Source organism: Cuculus canorus, chromosome 2 (assembly GCF_017976375.1).
Source record: "Cuculus canorus isolate bCucCan1 chromosome 2, bCucCan1.pri, whole genome shotgun sequence".
Taxonomy (NCBI): domain Eukaryota; kingdom Metazoa; phylum Chordata; class Aves; order Cuculiformes; family Cuculidae; genus Cuculus; species Cuculus canorus.
The window spans coordinates 78,614,593-78,632,340 of NC_071402.1; the positions used below are offsets into that span (position 1 = coordinate 78,614,593).

The 17,748-nt window shown below is 38.9% G+C and overlaps 1 protein-coding gene across 5 annotated transcripts in view; it reads left to right on the forward strand.

Moving 5' to 3' along the window:
* The window catches only part of TRIO (trio Rho guanine nucleotide exchange factor), a 249,072-nt gene extending 232,436 nt beyond the window's left edge, over window positions 1-16,636 (forward strand). For 4 of the 5 annotated variants that reach the window (XM_054057257.1, XM_054057255.1, XM_054057254.1 and 1 more), the window contains exons 48-57: window positions 545-1,314; window positions 5,205-5,452; window positions 6,266-6,404; window positions 6,750-6,777; window positions 7,622-7,784; window positions 9,620-9,741; window positions 11,160-11,238; window positions 11,834-12,034; window positions 12,465-12,603; window positions 14,141-16,636. In XM_054057257.1, coding sequence (XP_053913232.1) covers window positions 545-1,314; window positions 5,205-5,452; window positions 6,266-6,404; window positions 6,750-6,777; window positions 7,622-7,784; window positions 9,620-9,741; window positions 11,160-11,238; window positions 11,834-12,034; window positions 12,465-12,603; window positions 14,141-14,683 — 2,432 coding nt within the window. In that variant the 3' untranslated portion in view covers window positions 14,684-16,636. Of the gene's footprint in view, window positions 1-544; window positions 1,315-5,204; window positions 5,453-6,265; window positions 6,405-6,749; window positions 6,778-7,621; window positions 7,785-9,619; window positions 9,742-11,159; window positions 11,239-11,833; window positions 12,035-12,464; window positions 12,604-14,140 lie in introns of those variants that run through there. The other variant, XM_054057258.1, reaches the window with a different exon arrangement.
* Window positions 16,637-17,748: the final 1,112 nt, after the last annotated feature.

Consider the following 17,748-nt stretch of genomic DNA (forward strand, 5'->3'; position numbering starts at 1 on the left):
CTTTTAAGGCTAAACCCAAGAGGAATTTTAAGCATCTATTCAGAATATGTTTTGCTTCCGTTATTTTGGTGGCCGTTGTTGTCACATCTTACTGTGGGAACCACATTCAGATACTGCAGAAGAAAAGTAGAAGGTAGTAGTGTCTGCTGTGATACTAGAACATTCTTGCTGTATTTTTTTATCCATCAGTAGTTGCCCCAATCTAGAGGGTTTTTTAAGGAATTGTAATGGATGGAACGATGCGCTGAGAATTCTGAGTTACACCTGCTTTTTCCCAGCTTGGCTGCTGACTGACAACGTGATACTGGAAGAAAACATTTCTCCCTGGTTTCAGATTTTTATCGTCTTTAATAGAAGTGTACATAGCAGGTCATGAAGGTGTTGATGTAGAAAAGGGACTTGAGGTCTATGGCATGACTAACATTGCTGAGGGAATTCATCTTATTTGAACAGCACTACCCTTTTGGAAGTAAACATGTATCTTTTAAACTCTTCCTGTTCTCCTTCCTTTCCCTGATCACCTCCCCTCCTGCTCCCATTGCAGCCTTGACGTCCCCAATCGAGTACCAGAGGAACCATAGCAGTGGTGGAGGCGGCAGCGGGAGCAGCAGTGGTAACAGCAGCGGCCCCAGCAGCTGTAGTGGCATCCCCAGCTCCAGCCGTAGCCGGCCATCCCGGATCCCCCAGCCTGTCAGACACCATTCCCCAGTCCTGGTCTCCTCTGCAGCCTCGGCCCAAGCAGAGGCAGACAAGATGTCAGGTATGTCCATTAACAATCTCTCCCTGCCACACTGCAACTCCTCCTTAGAAACTGGCCTGAGCCAGCCAGACAGGCACCCTCCCAATGCAGAACCGGATGGTCCTCAGAGAGAAGCTGAGCAGATTCCCAAGATGAAAGTTATTGAAAGTCCCAGGAAGACAGCAGGAAACATTTCTGGCTCAGCCGATGGAGCCCAGAAAGACTCACGTGGAAGCTCAGAGGACAGTCGATCAAGAAACAGCATAGGATCACTGACGCTTGGGAAGCCAAGGCCAGGAGCCATCTCACCAATCAACTCTCCTCTCTCCACGACTTTCCCTTCTCCTTTTGGCAAAGAAACCTTTCCACCCAGCAGCCCCCTGCAGAAGGGCTCCTTTTGGAGCTCCATCCCAGCATCCCCTGCCAGCCGCCCTGGCTCCTTCACTTTCCCTGGGGACAATGACTCCCTCCAGCGGCAGGTCCACCGCCACTCTTCACACAGCAAGGACACAGACCGCATGAGCACATGCTCCTCGACCAGCGAGCAGTCAGTTCACTCCACCCAGAGTAATGGGGTAAGAGCGGAGCACCTCTGTCCTGCAAGCTCTTCTAAAACCTTCCCGTGCTCCCTTTCTGTGCCTTACCATCGCTCTCCATACTAACTTCTGGCTCTCCGGCGCTATACTGCTCTGAAATAATCCAACTGTTCGAATATCTTCTGCACATTAAAAAAACAAAATTGTCTACCTCTCTGTGTATGTATACATACAAACATGGGTATGTATACAGACATAAAAGCAACTGCTAACATTAGATGCAATTTCTGCCTCTGCTGAAAATATAGATCACTAGGCTGATACTTACTAACTTGCTGTCCTTGCTTTTTTCGTCTCTAATTTGAAGGCACATAATTAACATGCTGAAGCCTGAAGCGTGGCAGCCAGAGCACCTTGGGGTATGCATTGCGGCCAGCACTTAAATCTGACTTTGAGATTTTGGCGTAGTGCCATGGGGCTTTTTTCCCTTTCATACACAAATCCGCCACCATTGTCCTGTTGAGTTTTAACGTCGTGGAGACATCTACAGTACAATTCCTGGGCTGCTTGGTTTTATGGTTTTTATTAATTTATTTTTCCGCCCCTCTCCTCTCAGCCTTAGTTGATGTACAACATTGTCTTTTTAAATACTGTGTCTGATCAAGGAAGCTTCCTGCAATCCACTCAAACAGACCAACAAAAGCTAGCTAAAGTAATCCTCCTTCTACTACAATCAAAACAGTGACTCCACTTGTCTTTTCTGCTTCGTAAGAAGAACTAGTTTAGGGCATCTGGAGATTCAACCATTTAGTATGTACTTGGTATGTTTGCGCGGAAAGCTGGGGTATCAACAGGATCCACATTCTCTGTAATAACATCTACCAGGAAATTGCAACACAGCAATCACAGGGGCATGTGCAAACATAAAGCAAAAGTTTCAAGGCACTTGCCATGGTTGTGGTAGACAGGTTATGGTGCCTTTCTTTTTAAACTCGCGTTTGATTTTTCTCTTACTAAGTGTTGTGTTCATGAATGTTTGTTTTTCCACTCTCTCACAAAGAGTCTGCAATACCAATTTTGCAAATCACCTAACTTTTCGGACCTTTTTTAAATGCATGCGTTCCTTTATAGAACTGTTTAACATTTAGAGCTTTCTTGACTTCTTAGTTCTTACACTTTTACAATAGCTTTGGAAGAAAAAATTATGCTTTGCATGTATTATGTTTTTATCCCAATTTTCCTTCAGCTTTTCATTTGATTTAGCTCTGTCCTATGTTTATTTTCAGTCTAGCAAAATTTGATGATAATATAATATCTGGGATAGTTTGAGTATTTTGCAATTACTGCACAGTATGTGCCTCAAGCTGATGATACTTTTTATGTGCATAGAAGACTTGCATAGTGTTAATTGATGTCATTGCATTAAAAAAGAGAGTGAGACGAGACGGCACTGAGTTTTCAAAACGTTTGAATTTTAATACTATCTCAGCACCATTGCTTGCTTTTATCTTACTGTAAAATGTAGTAACTGAATGCGTGCCTTCTGCTTCACAACTATGTTTTTTTTTAGTTTAGTAATTGAGATGGGTCATCATTCTTCATTTATTACCTCAGTTCTAGGCCACACTTTAGCAGGATTTCACACTATATTTAACAGGCTAGAGAAAATGGGTTCTGAAAGTTTGTTTTGATTTAACCATTTGTGTATGTGTGTTTACATGCATGTATGGTTACTGTTGGTTACTTATGGAAAAGTTACTTCTAAAAAAAAGAGAAAGAAATTGGTTTTGCTAGTATTTCAGGAATTTGGGAGGATTTTTTTATATTTTGGTTGTAAATCCTCTAAACCCGTAACTGATGTCAGTGATGACCAGCAGAACTTGCAGTAGAAAAGCATTGATTGTGCAAGAATAATTACGTCCTTGCAAGGCAAAGGAAAAGACTGTCCTTCTGTAGTGATAATAAATTTTGGTATGAACACATTCACAAGAACATTGGCCACTTAGTAGTTAGCACACACTTGTTTATTTACAGATTTATCTGTCCTTGTTAAAAATAAGAAATATTCAGAGTTTAATATGATCCTTCAAGACTTAACTATTAAAAAGATATGTTGCATTGCAGGAAAGTCAGTCCTCCAGTTCTACGAATTCTGCCGCATGCCTGGGAACAGTATGTTCAGGAATAGTTGGGCGGGGCAAGATTTGGGGCTTAGGTTGGTTTTGTAACTTCAGCCTCCCCTTTATCTTCCTTTCTAAGTCTAACAGGAGGAGCTGACAAAAGCAGCTTTCTCTGAATAGAGTTATTTTTCATCTAGCTGAAATGAGCTAGCAAGTTGTAATCCTAATTTACACAATTACTTAAAGTGGGACTGTTTTTTTGGTTCTGCTGTTCCTAGTTTGCCTGAATCACGGAAAGCTAATATAAAAGACCTTGTAGACCATTAAGCCAGACAAAATGACTTCTCCCACTGGAAATACAGCATTTGGTTTTAACATAAATAATCTTTGGTAGAGGTACAGTCTGAGACGAGGTCTTTCTCTCCTAGTAGCATTTGCTTCATCATCCTAATAATAAGGGAAAAAAGACAGAATGGACTTGAATCACCCAGCTAGAATAAAATGTGCAGACTTACTGGAAACCCGAGTATTGATGGCTGAACATGCTATGAATGAGTAATCTGGGACTGTTCCTTCCGAAATGTCTTGGTTTCTCAGCCAAAGCACTTATAGGGAAGCACAGGCACTGAGAGATGGAGAGACTTGTTCAAGGCCATTTGCAGACTGGAAGAGGACATTGTTTTCAGGGCTCCCAGTGTGCCATGCTGTCCACTGACCCCTGCTGCATGTCCTCAACAATGACAGTTTTGAGGAAAAAAGTGTCACTGTTAATCCTGTGTGTCAAGCTTTCCATTCACTACTATGACATATATAGTGCTAATGTGGTTATGCTATATAGGCCATAGTAGTTTCCAGTTACAGATGGGCACTGATTTACTTTTTCAACCCAGCTATTACTAAGCAATAGTGAGTCCTCACTGCTAGTGAACTGAAACAGTTTGAAGTAAGAATGGAGATAAAATACAGGCACGCACACATACACGTGTAATGCCACATCAGTATTAGGCCATCCACTTTGTTAACTTATTTCAAGAAGGAAATAACTTATTTCAGGGAATAGATTGCATAGTCAGATAATAGGTTTCACACTTCCATTTGTTAAACCCCATATGAGAAATGCAGGCAAATGGACAAAATCAATCTTACTTTCAAAAAAATAATTATTTATAGTGAATTTGTGTCCAGGAGAAGGCTTTTTGCTTTGGAAAGTAGCGTGACTTTTAATGTACACCGATTAGCCGTAATTAGCTGTCTGCAAATGCTCAGTGAGGAAACAAACATCCATGGATGCTAGCTGAAAATGTATAATAAATAACAACACTCAGTTATCATAGTCACTTATCAGTTAGGAATGAGATTTCCAGCTTTATTCTGATAGTTCAGTGAGCCTATTTTGCCCAAGAAATTAACTGCACCTATAAGACCATGAAAAACTGTCCAACATGCTGTACTGTAGTTTTGTTGCCTGATAAAGATGTGAAGTTCACTCTCAGGGCTTGAAAGGAATACCAGTCGAGATCTATGTATAAACTGAGTCTTAGTTAAATGAAGTAACTATGAGTAAAAGTAATGAGAATAAATTTATGCACCTGCTCTATGTGAAGGTATTCAAAGATCAACCTAATTTGCGCAAGATAAATAGACATAGGCAGCTTTAAAAGAGAAATCATAGCTCTTTTCTTTGACTACAGCTTAAGTTATGTGGATTACGCAGGTAATGTAGCAGGCCAAAAACAGTCTGTCTTCTTCATGAACTTTAAACAATTGTTTTTTTCTCCTCCTCTTTGTGCTTCCAATTGACACTTGCAGAGTGAAAGTAGCAGCAGTAGCAATATCTCCACCATGCTGGTGACACATGATTACACGGCAGTGAAGGAGGATGAGATAAATGTCTACCAAGGAGAGGTCGTGCAGATTCTAGCCAGCAACCAACAGAACATGTTTTTGGTGTTCAGAGCCGCCACTGATCAGTGCCCCGCAGCTGAGGGCTGGATTCCCGGCTATGTCTTGGGGCATACCAGTGCAGTCATCATTGACAACCCTGATGGAACCATCAAGTAAGTGCCTGGGTGTGTGTAGAAGGGGAGAAGGAAGAAAAGCTTCTAGTTTACATAAGGCTTTGAAGCTTTTTAAACCAAAAGTTGATATGATCTTTGAGAAATAAATGAACATCAAGCAGAAATAGTCCCGAGAGGTGTCTTAGCAAACTTCAAAATACAAGCTAGTAAGCAAGAGCCCAGAAGCACATATTTTTTATTAGAAATCTGTAGTAGCGTAATCTTCTAGGAAAAGGTGATAAAAGAATGCCTTATCCGAGAGCAGCAGTAGTTACTGGTTTATTTAATAGAATGCGTTATCAGACTAGACACCTTTTTTTAGGAAAACAATCAGGGTATGTTTATTCCAAGTGAAACAAGATTTCAGAGTTCCTAGATCTCTACATTGAAACACAAACCTAGTGAAAATGACTTGTTCTAGGAAGATCTCTGTCAAAACTGCAGTGGAAGAAATTATATCAAAGGCCTTAGCAGTAAAGCTTTATGTAAAGCTTCTATAGGCTGTATTTGATACAGATTTCATACTAATAATTGCTCGGTTTTATTGACAGTTTGTAATTGCATATGGAAAGCTCACTGTTTGAGCAATGATTTTAAGAAATGCTGAACTACAGTGTAATCTTACTAGTTTGCTTACAGTTTTAACCAAAGGTAGTATCTTTTACGGAATACTTAATGTAGTTCATTTTAGTGTACTTTAACACAATGAAATAACGTTTGTACATGCTTCTCCAATGCCATTTGAAACTAGAGAGTATAACACATAACCTGGAGTTGAAGAAAATTGATCAAGGTTTAATGTTCTTTGTTTAGGAAGTCAACGTCTTGGCACACAGCGCTCCGATTAAGGAAGAAATCTGAGAAAAAAGATAAAGACGGCAAAAGGGAAGGCAAGCTAGAAAATGGTTACCGCAAATCCCGAGAAGGACTTGCCAACAAGGTTTCTGTAAAGGTATGTGTTAAAAAGATGTATTTTCCAAAAGGACCTGCATTTGAATTTCTTTAAAAGTAGCTTCTGACAAAATTCATATGAAGGAATTGGAAGCAACAGTGGTTTTAATGGACAGTGCTTGCCAAATCTCAAAACAGGAAGTTTTAATCTTTGCACTTGCAGCTGTGATATAGCATAATGATACTGCACAAAGAGCAGAGTGGTGCAGAAATTTTGGTGTTCAGCTGTTTCATGGATCTTTGTGGATACAGCTAACTTTGAACTATTCCTGTGCCTTGTTTTCTACCTTTCTTCAGTTTCTTACAGTGCTATAAGGACATTAATTTTTTAATTTCTCCTTTCCAGCTTCTCAGCCCCAATTACATTTATGATGGTAAGTTGCTTTAATTTTTAAAACTCATAATAAATATAATTTGATTAGAACATTAGTTTAAATTTGCATGACATGAATTACATAAGGAACTCAGTGTTTTCTATCAAAATATACATAGACTGTTTTTTGGTGAGGGAGATATGAAATATATCATATTAATATTTTAAGATGCAAGGAACACATTTTTTTTCACAAGTCCAAAACAATGTAAAATACAAAGACCATGTGACATGTTGTTTGGAAAGATTGGCACTCTGCTGCATTTGCATGGAGACTGTATGGAAGTTGGGCCTTGCTGAATTTTGCAAAATAACAGGGCCAGGAGGTGGACACCACCTGCTTCATTTCTGACTTTGCACCCTAGGGAACGTTCAGGGCCTCTCCAGTTCAGAGAGATAGTGACCCTCTTTTAATATACACAACCAAACTTTTAGAGTTTCACTGTGTGCAAAAAAGGGAAGCCACTGCAGTGCCTCAGCAGATGTGAGGTGTTTTGTGTTCCCCTTTGCAAACTTAGCTGAGCACATCCTTAAACACTATTAACACTAGAGTTTCCTCAGCTTGCCATAAATGGGGTATTTGGTTCACCATGGTAGGCATCAGGGCTAACCATGGCATAGCAGCAGTGTTGTGTCCGACTCCATTCAGAAAAAAATGTTCTAGCTCTGCAGAGCCCCTGCAAGCAGCCTAACCACGGATGGGCTCCAAGAGTAGAGGGGAAGATAGATCTTGGTAATATAAAGTACCATGCTAGTTTGTCTAGTAGAAAAGAGAGTGTGTAAGGAATAGACAAGCAAATAGATTAGCTTCAATTGACTTAATGCTGTTAATTTTCTTTTTCCAGTTCCCCCAGAGTTTATAGTACCATTGAGTGAGGTAACATGTGAGACAGGAGAGACCATCATGCTTAGGTGTAAAGTCTGTGGTCGCCCCAAGGCTTCAATTACTTGGAAAGGTCCTGATCATAACACACTGAGCAATGACGGTCATCACAGCATTTCGTACAGGTACTGTATTTTTTTTTGTGTGATGTTCAACAGGAACTGCTGAAACTTAGATTTTCTATTAGTATCCCTCATGTAGGATAGTTTTTTGCTTTGAGGCATAAAGATACTGTTGCTGTCAGACACAAGTATTTCACAGCTGAGATTTTCTGGAAATATTGTGTAATTTCTGTGTATGTCTGGGGTACCCAAATGTCACATTCATTTGTTTTTTAAAAATAGAAGAAAACTCAGCTGGTACTTCTGATTAGCTACTGCAGAAGCCGTTGTGATTCTGTTACACTGACCTAGTGCTTGAACCACAACAGTATGTTGACTGCTTTCACATCATACTACAATATTTTGCAAAGAAAATCCTCTGGTTCCTGCTGACACTACCTTCACTGTTGAAGCATGGAGAGTAACATTGTTGTCTGCTTTTAGCTTTGCTATGATAGAGCTTAGCAGACTGACGAGTAACTCAGACACCCAATTAATAAGAGAAAGGGCTTTATTTTGGAATGTGAAACTGCATGTTAGAAAAGGTGTGGGTTTTTTTGATTCTAACGTATTACTTTATATACAGAAAATGTTGTTCAGCGAATAACTTCAGTGTGAAGAGATATTTTATTTATGAATTAGGCCCTCAATTCAGAATTTTTCAGTATTAGATATAAAAGTATGTCACTTAGAGGTTGTGCAGTATAGCCCACCATACCTTCATGGCATGTTATACTGTTGTTTTTAACTTCCTGCTGCTGCAATTTTTTTTATGGGAGACAGGCATTGTGGCAGCTCTGCTACTGAGTCCAGGACCATTGTGAGAGATGAGTAAGAGTTCAATTCACTAGGTTTAATTCACTACAGTCCATTACTGTTACAGAATTATATTCAGTAAATCATATTGGCTGTGGCTGATAGATTTTTAGAAATAATAATATGAAATGTTCTTTGAGCTGGGAGGGGTTGTCATCTTCCTATGTTCCTAAAATTTGCGTTCATTTTTTTTCCCTGAAATTAAGTTGTGTGGTGGAGACCGTGACAAATAGTTTTTGGCTCAGTCAGTCAAATGAGTTGCAGTAACTGGGATGAATCCAAAGGAAAGTAATAAGAATGATAGAGAATCTTGAAAACATGCCTTATTGTGAAAGGATAACACAATGTTGTTTTGAGCCTAGATGTGAAAAGTGTGGGGAAGACTTGCCAAGTTTTCACACATATAAGAGACTGCTGCAAATAAAATTATCTGCTCTTCATATCCGTGGCAGATGGTCAAAAAAGTGCTAGAAGTTAATTACACAGACTAAGATTTAAGTAGACATTTAAAGGAAAGCTATGAAACAAAAAGGGTGGTAAAGCAGTGAGAGAGGTTAAAGAAGAGTATGCAGAATTGTTTTCTTCTTGTCTCATATAGCTTATTGCTTTCTCAGCCCTGGAGCTGAGGGAAAACTTAAGTCCTTTTTAGTGTCCTGCTCTCGTTCTTCCAGATTCTGAGGTGTCCAAAGTTGTGGTTAGGTACATCTTTTGCCTTCGAGGAGGAGCCCTCTCTTTCAAGAGATGAATGTACTGAAAGTTCATATGTTAGATCAGCTTCTATATGCTGGGAATCATGGATTGAAACCAACCTTTCAGAGAGAACAGGGATGGTTGTTTCAATGCATACGTGATAGACACAGAGTGCTCAAATTCTGGTAAACGCTTCTGAAATGGCAGGGTTGGAGTTAGTAACGTTTGTCCAGAGAGAGATGGTGGCTGCAGAATAAGAAACTTTAACAGTGTCACTATAACTTTGTCTGATTTCCATAGCTTAAAGTCTGTAAAATGATTATAAAGCTAATGGATGCCATTGTGTTTCCCAGTGACTTAGGAGAGGCTTCACTGAAAATCATTGGCGTCACTGCAGAAGACGATGGTATCTACACGTGTATAGCTGCAAACGATATGGGTTCGGTTTCATCTTCCGCCAGTCTGCGAGTTTTAGGTAGGCCTTTCTCTTTGCATTTTTAACCTACTTACATTCAAAGTGTCTGGTATCCTTAATACAGTAAAAAGAAAACCCCATCTCTTGGGCATCCCTGTCTTAAAGGAGTATTATATAACAAACGTTTTTACCAATGATATATTCTTTGTTTCAGCAGGAGTAGATGCACTCTTAGGATGTAACTAATTAAAGGTTTAAACAGACTAAATAAAATATTATTTAGAAATAATGTTTTATCATCATGATTATCATGATAAAATATTTTTTCATCTGCATCCGCAGTTTAATCTCAATGAATGTTACTATGCTAACATGCATGATTTCTAAGGTGTACAGATAAGAATAGAGTAACATTCTCTGTATTTTGATTTTCTCCTTTGTTTGAGTTATAAAGCCCTAGTGTCTGGGAGAACATATAATAATTTCTTGTCTGAATCTACACTTAAATTACGTTACAAAGATGAAAATCACCTGTGTTTTGGAGACAGACAGCAAAGAAAAAATGTTTTTTACTTGATATTTTTGATGGCATAGCGATGTTTCTGTTTGTGTTTGTACATTCAGTTATTCTTCTGTTAAGTGTTCAAGATCCTCCACTTTTAGAAATAGAATCTCAGCAAAGGAAACTTTCTAATCAGGGGAGTAAAAAGCTCTTGATGGACATGAATCAGTGTGAAACTGTCTCCTTCAAGGAAGTAGTGTAATGAACATCCCTCTACACCAATAGAGAAGCCCAAAACTGTGAATTGGCCAGAATCAGAGGCACAGAATTCTTGTAGATTAAACTACTCTTTCACCTACAGTCCTTGATCCTAATGGCTTTGCCTAAAAGTGTTCACTTTTTCGATTGAAACTAACCCAAAATTTAGTATGCCTTGGTTACTCTGCAACTAGACTCCAGAAGACAGCTTGATTTCCCCAATCCTTAAGAGCAAAATGAAAACTCTAAGGCTGTAGCACAAAGTAAGGTTTCAGCATGCCAACTATAAAGTCTTTTTCAGTCCTTTGGACTCGAAGGACTTGCCATTTCATTGTAGTCAATTCTTCTGCATTATCTTGTGCAAAGAGTAAAGAATACTCTTTGCCTGCTGTTACTGTAGTAGTCTTTGTAAACTGTCGGTAAAGTACTTGATAACAGAAATAATTTTCATTCTGAGCTGCAAGACAATGGACAATATGAGGCCATGAGTTGCTTTTCAATACAGATGCACTCAGCTTAAATAGAAAGACGATAGGAGCCAGGCTGACTGAGGCCAGTTTCTTCCTGAAATCACTTCCAAAACTGAATATGAGGTCTAAATATTTCTTCTACAACCATCTGAACTAATACGTTGATTATAATGTAAACAGTTTAGTTCTGAGAAGGATCTAAATATATTAAATTTTGGCCATACTGTCCTTTGCTTTTTTACTTGTAGGTCCTGGAAGTGATGGGATCATGGTAATCTGGAAAGACAACTTTGATTCCCTCTACAGTGAAGTGGCTGAGCTTGGCAGGTGTGTTCAGCATGCTGATCTCCAAAGCTGTCTATGTCAAAATATTAATTTCTCTTTCGACAAATCAAATTCTCTTTGAAAAATACTTGTCATGGGCCCAAAAGGCCAGAGTGATGTTGGATTAAATAGAAATGAGGAAGTGAAAATTTTACCAGCACTAGATGGCACTGCACAGACAGACCATATTTAGGCTAAAGTAGTATCATAGATTAAAGGATGCTTTTTTTTTTAAGCATACCTTACAGTGACTGGTGCTGCATTTGTAGTGAAGTCCTCCTAAGCCTTTTTATTTAGGGTATGGAAATTACAGTCAGAAAAAGTGAAAATGGGCAAAATAAGTCTTGTAGAATACATATTTGTAGAATATATGTTTGAAAGCTGGATGCTGCACTGCAAATGTGATAAAACAGATCTCTCTCAGGACATGATTATTTATACTTTTTGAGGAAGATACATGCACTAAAACCTCTTTGTTTATGTTCAGAAACTGCTCTGTTAGTGTAGCTTATTAGAGATCTAAAATTAGATCTCTCCCAGGGTATCTTTCCTTAGTGCATTTCTTGGCTAATTCTTTCCTTTCAATACTGTATTGCAGGGGCAGATTTTCTGTCGTTAAGAAGTGTGACCAGAAGGGAACCAAGCGATCAGTAGCCACCAAGTTTGTGAATAAGAAGTTGATGAAGCGAGACCAGGTTACCCATGAACTTGGAGTCATGCAGAATCTCCAGCATCCCCAGCTCATTGGCCTTCTTGATACCTTTGAGACCTCCACCAGCTACATACTAGTCTTAGAAATGTGTGTGGACTTTAACATTATCTGTAAAATCCAATCCCTGTGTCTGACTTTGTGGGACATTTATAGTGGTTTATGAATAAGTAACTTCAAGATTTCATAGAAGTTTGAAAACACCTAAGTAAAATATTGCAGTTGTCTAATGCTGTTATTAAAATGTTGTTTAATACTCAAAAGGAAACAAGTTGAGATGTTAAACTGATATGTGGGATGATTATCTTAGTCTGAAGGTCCAGGAATTATTTTATATCAAGTGGTTGCACAAGTAATTTAGAAAGTGTTGTGATCTGGTAACTTGATATCAAATCTCTTCCAGTCCTCTGTCTCCTAGGTACTGCAGGCTACGGTCATTCTTGTTGTCTGTGGCCTATTAGTTTTTTCTCAGTTCTGATACATGGATTAATCTGAAATATAACCCTTGTAATTCTAATAGGGCTGACCAGGGTCGCCTTCTAGACTATGTTGTGCGATGGGGAAACCTCACAGAAGGGAAGATCAGACTCTACCTGGTAGAGATTCTGGAAGCTGTGCAGTATCTTCACAACTGCAGAGTAGCACATTTGGACCTAAAGGTGAGAAGTGAATGGGATTCCTAGTAGTGTGCTTCATTCCAGGCATAAAAGCCTCTGTCTTCCGGGAAACCTGCAGCTGGGAACATGGAACTGTGAATTACTTTTGAGACTTTGGGAAAGGTTCTATTTGCAAATGCTTTGGATCACTCATAGCCAGCAAAGCAGCAACTTTTAATTCTCTGTACTTTCTCCTTAAAGCTTGCTGGTCCTGTGTGGTTCTTTGCACTGGAAATAACTGCTGACAGGAAGAGTTTTGGTTTAATTTCATTTATTTGTTTATTTATTTAGTTGCTGAGAAACTTGCAGCAGAAATCCATTTCTTTCTCAAGAAGTGTAGAGTTTGTTCTGAAAGAAACTACTTTTCCTCTGTTCCTGCAAATCTGTTTCTCATCTTTGCACTTTGAGGGCTGTGGTATCTATATGAATGGTACCTACTTAGGCCTCTGTTCTACCCTTTGAATTTTACTTGAGCCATAAGGATTTGATGCATTCTAATAGGAAAAGCTATTTAAGAAGGTCTTAAAGTGAATGTTAAGTGAAAACTTATTCTTTACAGTTTTTTCCTTACCAATATTTGAATAATATGGAATTTTAGCGTTGACAAGTCAAGTTGTAGGCAAAGGCTCTTTAGCCAAAAGGAGTCGTGATGAGAGAAAACAGAAAAAGCCTGCATCTTCCCTCCACATACTTCTCATTTCTAAGCAGAAGTAGTCTGATCTGTATATCACGGAGACCCAACATATAATTTATTTCTAGTGCTATATGGAGTTCACCAGTACTTTTCCCAGTCTCATGGTGCATATAGATGAACTAATTAAAAACTAATTGTAGGTAAGTCAGTCATACTTTGCTAAGGTCACAGCTACAGCACCAGTAGCTTCAGAAATTACACCATAAAAATAATTCTACTTTCAGCTCACCAACTGGCCAGTTCTTTTGAAACCGTGAGCATCCAATAGGATCTTCTCCTTCTATAGTATCATAACAGTGCTTAACTTCCATCTGTACTGCTGTGCTACATTAAAGAGTCACCAAGTAAAGCTGCATTCCATTGAAAGCATCATGAAAATTCTAACAGGGTCTTCCAGTCTTTAAGTGCAAGAGTTTTGTTGTCTCTTTGTCATAAAGCAAACAAGGTAAATAAAGCAATTTCTCTGTATTTGTAATTGCTGCTCTTTAAGCTTAAGTTCCCAAACACAGGTTCCTGTGAAACTTTGCAGAGCTTCTGTTATGAACATCTGCAGTATTATCTGGCAAAACTATATTTCCTGAAAAAATTATCATGCCAGCAGATAAAATACATTCATTGTCTGCTGTAGTTGGCAAGAAACTGTCTGCCAGTTGGTCTGGAGGAGCCTTGGTAGGACTGCCTAGGAAGTTTGAGAGTTGGCTTTCAACAGAAATCCTTGTAGCTTGGAACTGTTTATTACATTCTTGGGCCAACAGCACTGCTGGGGAACAGTAATGTTGGGGTGTTAGACGTGTGTTGGACTGACTTGAAAAAAGACATTTTAACTTTTGCTTTTATGTTTTCTAGCCTGAAAATATTTTGGTGGACCAGAGTTCCACAAAGCCAACGATAAAACTGGCTGACTTTGGAGATGCAGTCCAGCTCAATACCACGTATTATATCCACCAGTTACTTGGAAACCCAGAGTTTGCAGCTCCTGAAATTATTCTTGGAAATCCTGTTTCCCTCACTTCAGATGTTTGGAGCATTGGAGTGCTCACATATGTCCTTCTTAGTGGCGTCTCTCCTTTCCTGGATGAAAGTGTAGAGGAAACTTGCCTGAATATTTGCCGCTTAGACTTTAGTTTCCCAGATGACTACTTCAAAGGAGTTAGCCAGAAGGCCAAAGATTTTGTATGCTTCCTACTTCAGGATGACCCAGCTAAGCGTCCCTCGGCTGCACTGGCCCTCCAGGAGCAATGGCTACAGCTGGGGAATAGCAAAAGTGCTGACAGCATTGACATATCCAGATTGACTTCATTCATTGAGCGGCGAAAACACCAGAATGATGTTCGACCCATCCGTAGCATTAAAAACTTCTTACAGAGCAGGCTCTTGCCAAGAGTTTGACCTTGCTTGAAGTTCTCTCTCATTCTCTTTCACCTGCCAATCAAACTGGAGATGGACTCCTCCTGCCAATCAATCAGACTGGAGATAGATTCCTCCTGCCAATCAATCAGACTGGAGATAGACTCCTCCTGCCAATCCACTGTTGACTTGAATTTTGAGGAAAGCAAACCCCGAGACAGCTACCTGCTAGCGAATGTTTGTGTGTAAACGCATTCCAGGGAGACCCGTGCAAGGTGGCGTGGGGGACTGGCGATGCAGACTTCACTGAGGTGAAGGACGATAGCACTGTACTCTGCAAAAAGCAGTCACAAGCGATACAGTAACAGTATTTTATTCAGGTTTCTGCAAAAAAAAAAAATAGTTTTTTTAATAAACAATAGTTGAATTTTGCAAGTGAACTTAACTACCGTTTTCAAGGAAGAAATGCCTATGTTCAAAGCACTGGTGTTAAACAAAAATTAAGTCATGCCTGGAGAAGACTCACCCAAATGGCTGCCCATTGATATGGCCTCCATTTGTACCATCTGGTTTTCACTTGGTCCTAGAGCTTTCCAGTTGCCTCGCCTGTATGTATCTCACGTAGCAGTGCACTGAGATCAGACTCTGCTTTTAAGTGCATCCAACCTCAAAGTTTTTGCATACAAATAGAATGAATCGTTTTGCTCTGATAAAATGTAGGCCTTACTTGTATATAGACTGTTACCTGCCTTCGGTCTGTAATTTTTTTCCCCCTGTCCCCTTATCCTTTTTGTCCCCTCCCTCCTAAATGGTGGTATACCACTGTGCGAGTCTTCAGTTTGGGTCAGTACTCACTGTCCCCTTAGAAAAGGACTTTGGGTTGGTTCCCAGCTTGCCGACCCGATTGTCAAGCAGTATACAGCAGGATGAAATACTGTAAATGCACTCATTTGGGATTTTGTTTTCTTTCATATCATGTGCAATGTTGTGGCTTTAACATTTTATGCAACTATTTATGAGGACCTCTGTTGTAACTGTAATAAATATATAGAAAAAGCACATACTTAGTACGGCGAGCTTTATGGTTTTGTTTGTGTGTTTGGGGGTTCTGGGTGGGCAGGGGTGAGTGTGTTGTACCACACTGTAATTATTAGTTTAAGATGAGGGTTGGCATAGAATTTAGTCAAGACTAGTCAGTTTTAAGGATTTGGGTTTTTTTGAGAAGAGAGAGATTCAACTCTGAAATCTCATACTGGTTAAGAAATAGGGCGACACTTTTAAAAGTTTTGTTATTATACTAAAAATGCCAAAGTCTGACTTTCCCAAAATCAGTCTCAACACTTGCTACTTTTTAGAACTTTCAGATCTGTGTTTACTTCTTTCTGTGAAATGAACAAATGAATTTTGTGCTCTTTGGTGAAGAATACATTCAGAAAGTAGTGGTCAGATGAGGAGAATCTGACACACAATGTAATTGTCTTAGTAACTGTTTTTAAGGTTGAAGTAATATTTGCGTGAGCTATTTAAAAAGACAGAAATGGTTTTCTGTGCATCACTGAGTTCATATGGGTGTGTTGTCATCTATGTTTGTGTGAAACACCATGTTTTAAAGAAACCAAGCCGACAGCCCACAATAGTTAGATATATGGGTCTTAAGCCATAACCTAGCTTGGGTTAGTTTCGAGCTTTGCAGCTTCCACTGTATTCTATTTATTCCTTTTTTTTGTTGTTTTGTTTTGGGTTTTTTTTTTGTAAAGTTGTACAGAAACTTTTTAAAAGAAAACAACTGACTTTGAAACTGGATGTGTATTCGTACCAACCTCATATCATTATGTTTGTGTATTATTTTCCTTTATTGTTTTAGTTAAATTTTTGCTTTATTTTGCATGTATATTTCTTTGTACAGTGATGCTACATGTTTACACAGTATAACATGATGTAAATATTTTATTTTGCCATCAGTTATTTTGAAAAAAATTAAACATATTTGACACATTTGTATGATCTCTTGCTTTAAGGAGTTTGCAGGTTTAGGTTTGGTTATATTTTAATTGGGTTCTGTATTTAAAAAAAAAATACATTTTTTTTCCATGAAATTAATTTTAAATTGCAATGATGTATCTTTCTTTTATGCCTTACAAAATAATATTTGCCTTTGCTCTAAGTGTTGAGTGCTTTGTAGTGTTATGAGTGCTTTTATATAAAACATGTGTAACTCTAACTGTGGAAATTCATTATAGTCTTTCTTAGCTAGTAAATCTTGACCAGCAGTTTTCTACCAGGTGTTCCCAGTTAAAGACCAAAGGATCGTATTTCAGTTAATATTAAACTGGGAAGCAGATTTCCCACATCTTTTTACACATTCTGGATTTGTTATGAAGAAAAGTTACTCTCAACCGTGAAGACTTGGGCTTTGCAGCTGAATTCTGTTCACATTCTGTTTTCACACAGGAAAGTTTTTTGTTGTGTACATTCATCTCTCTCCCTTTTCTGCTCTCACTAATAGATTTTCAGTTCAAAATGAAGGGAAAGGACGGAACAATACAGAGTGTTTGTGCTTGCCACTGCATTGTATACATGATTTTTTCCAGTCTTTGTTTCCTCTGTTACCTGTCGATGATGAAACAAGTCTCTTTATTCTTCATGATTTACTACTGAGAGAGACAATTTACAATAAGAGAGAGAATATTCAGGATGGACATACTGCCAAGGATGTGCCACTGGAAGCTTTTCCATGGCAGTGAAATGGATGGTAGTGTGCTCCATAGAAGGGCTTGTATCCTTGAGTTCTCTAAAGTACTTCTTTCTTGACTCAAGGCAAACTAAACTGGGGAGAAGTCACCCAAATAGTATAAAGAGAAATAGTGTATTTGTAGGCACTTTAAGTAGCAGAGATATGTTCTTACACTCATGAGAACACAAGTGCACAGTTTCTGGCCCTCTCTGTGAGCCCAATTACTTGGGAAAGCTAACATTTTTTAACAAAGTACGAGTTCTCACTGAAACCTGCTGTTCAGTGCAAGAACTTCCAGCTTGAATGATGGACTTCTCAACTTGAATATCTCTTCAAATGTTCTGAATACATGATGTCAAGTAAAGCCCTTTTG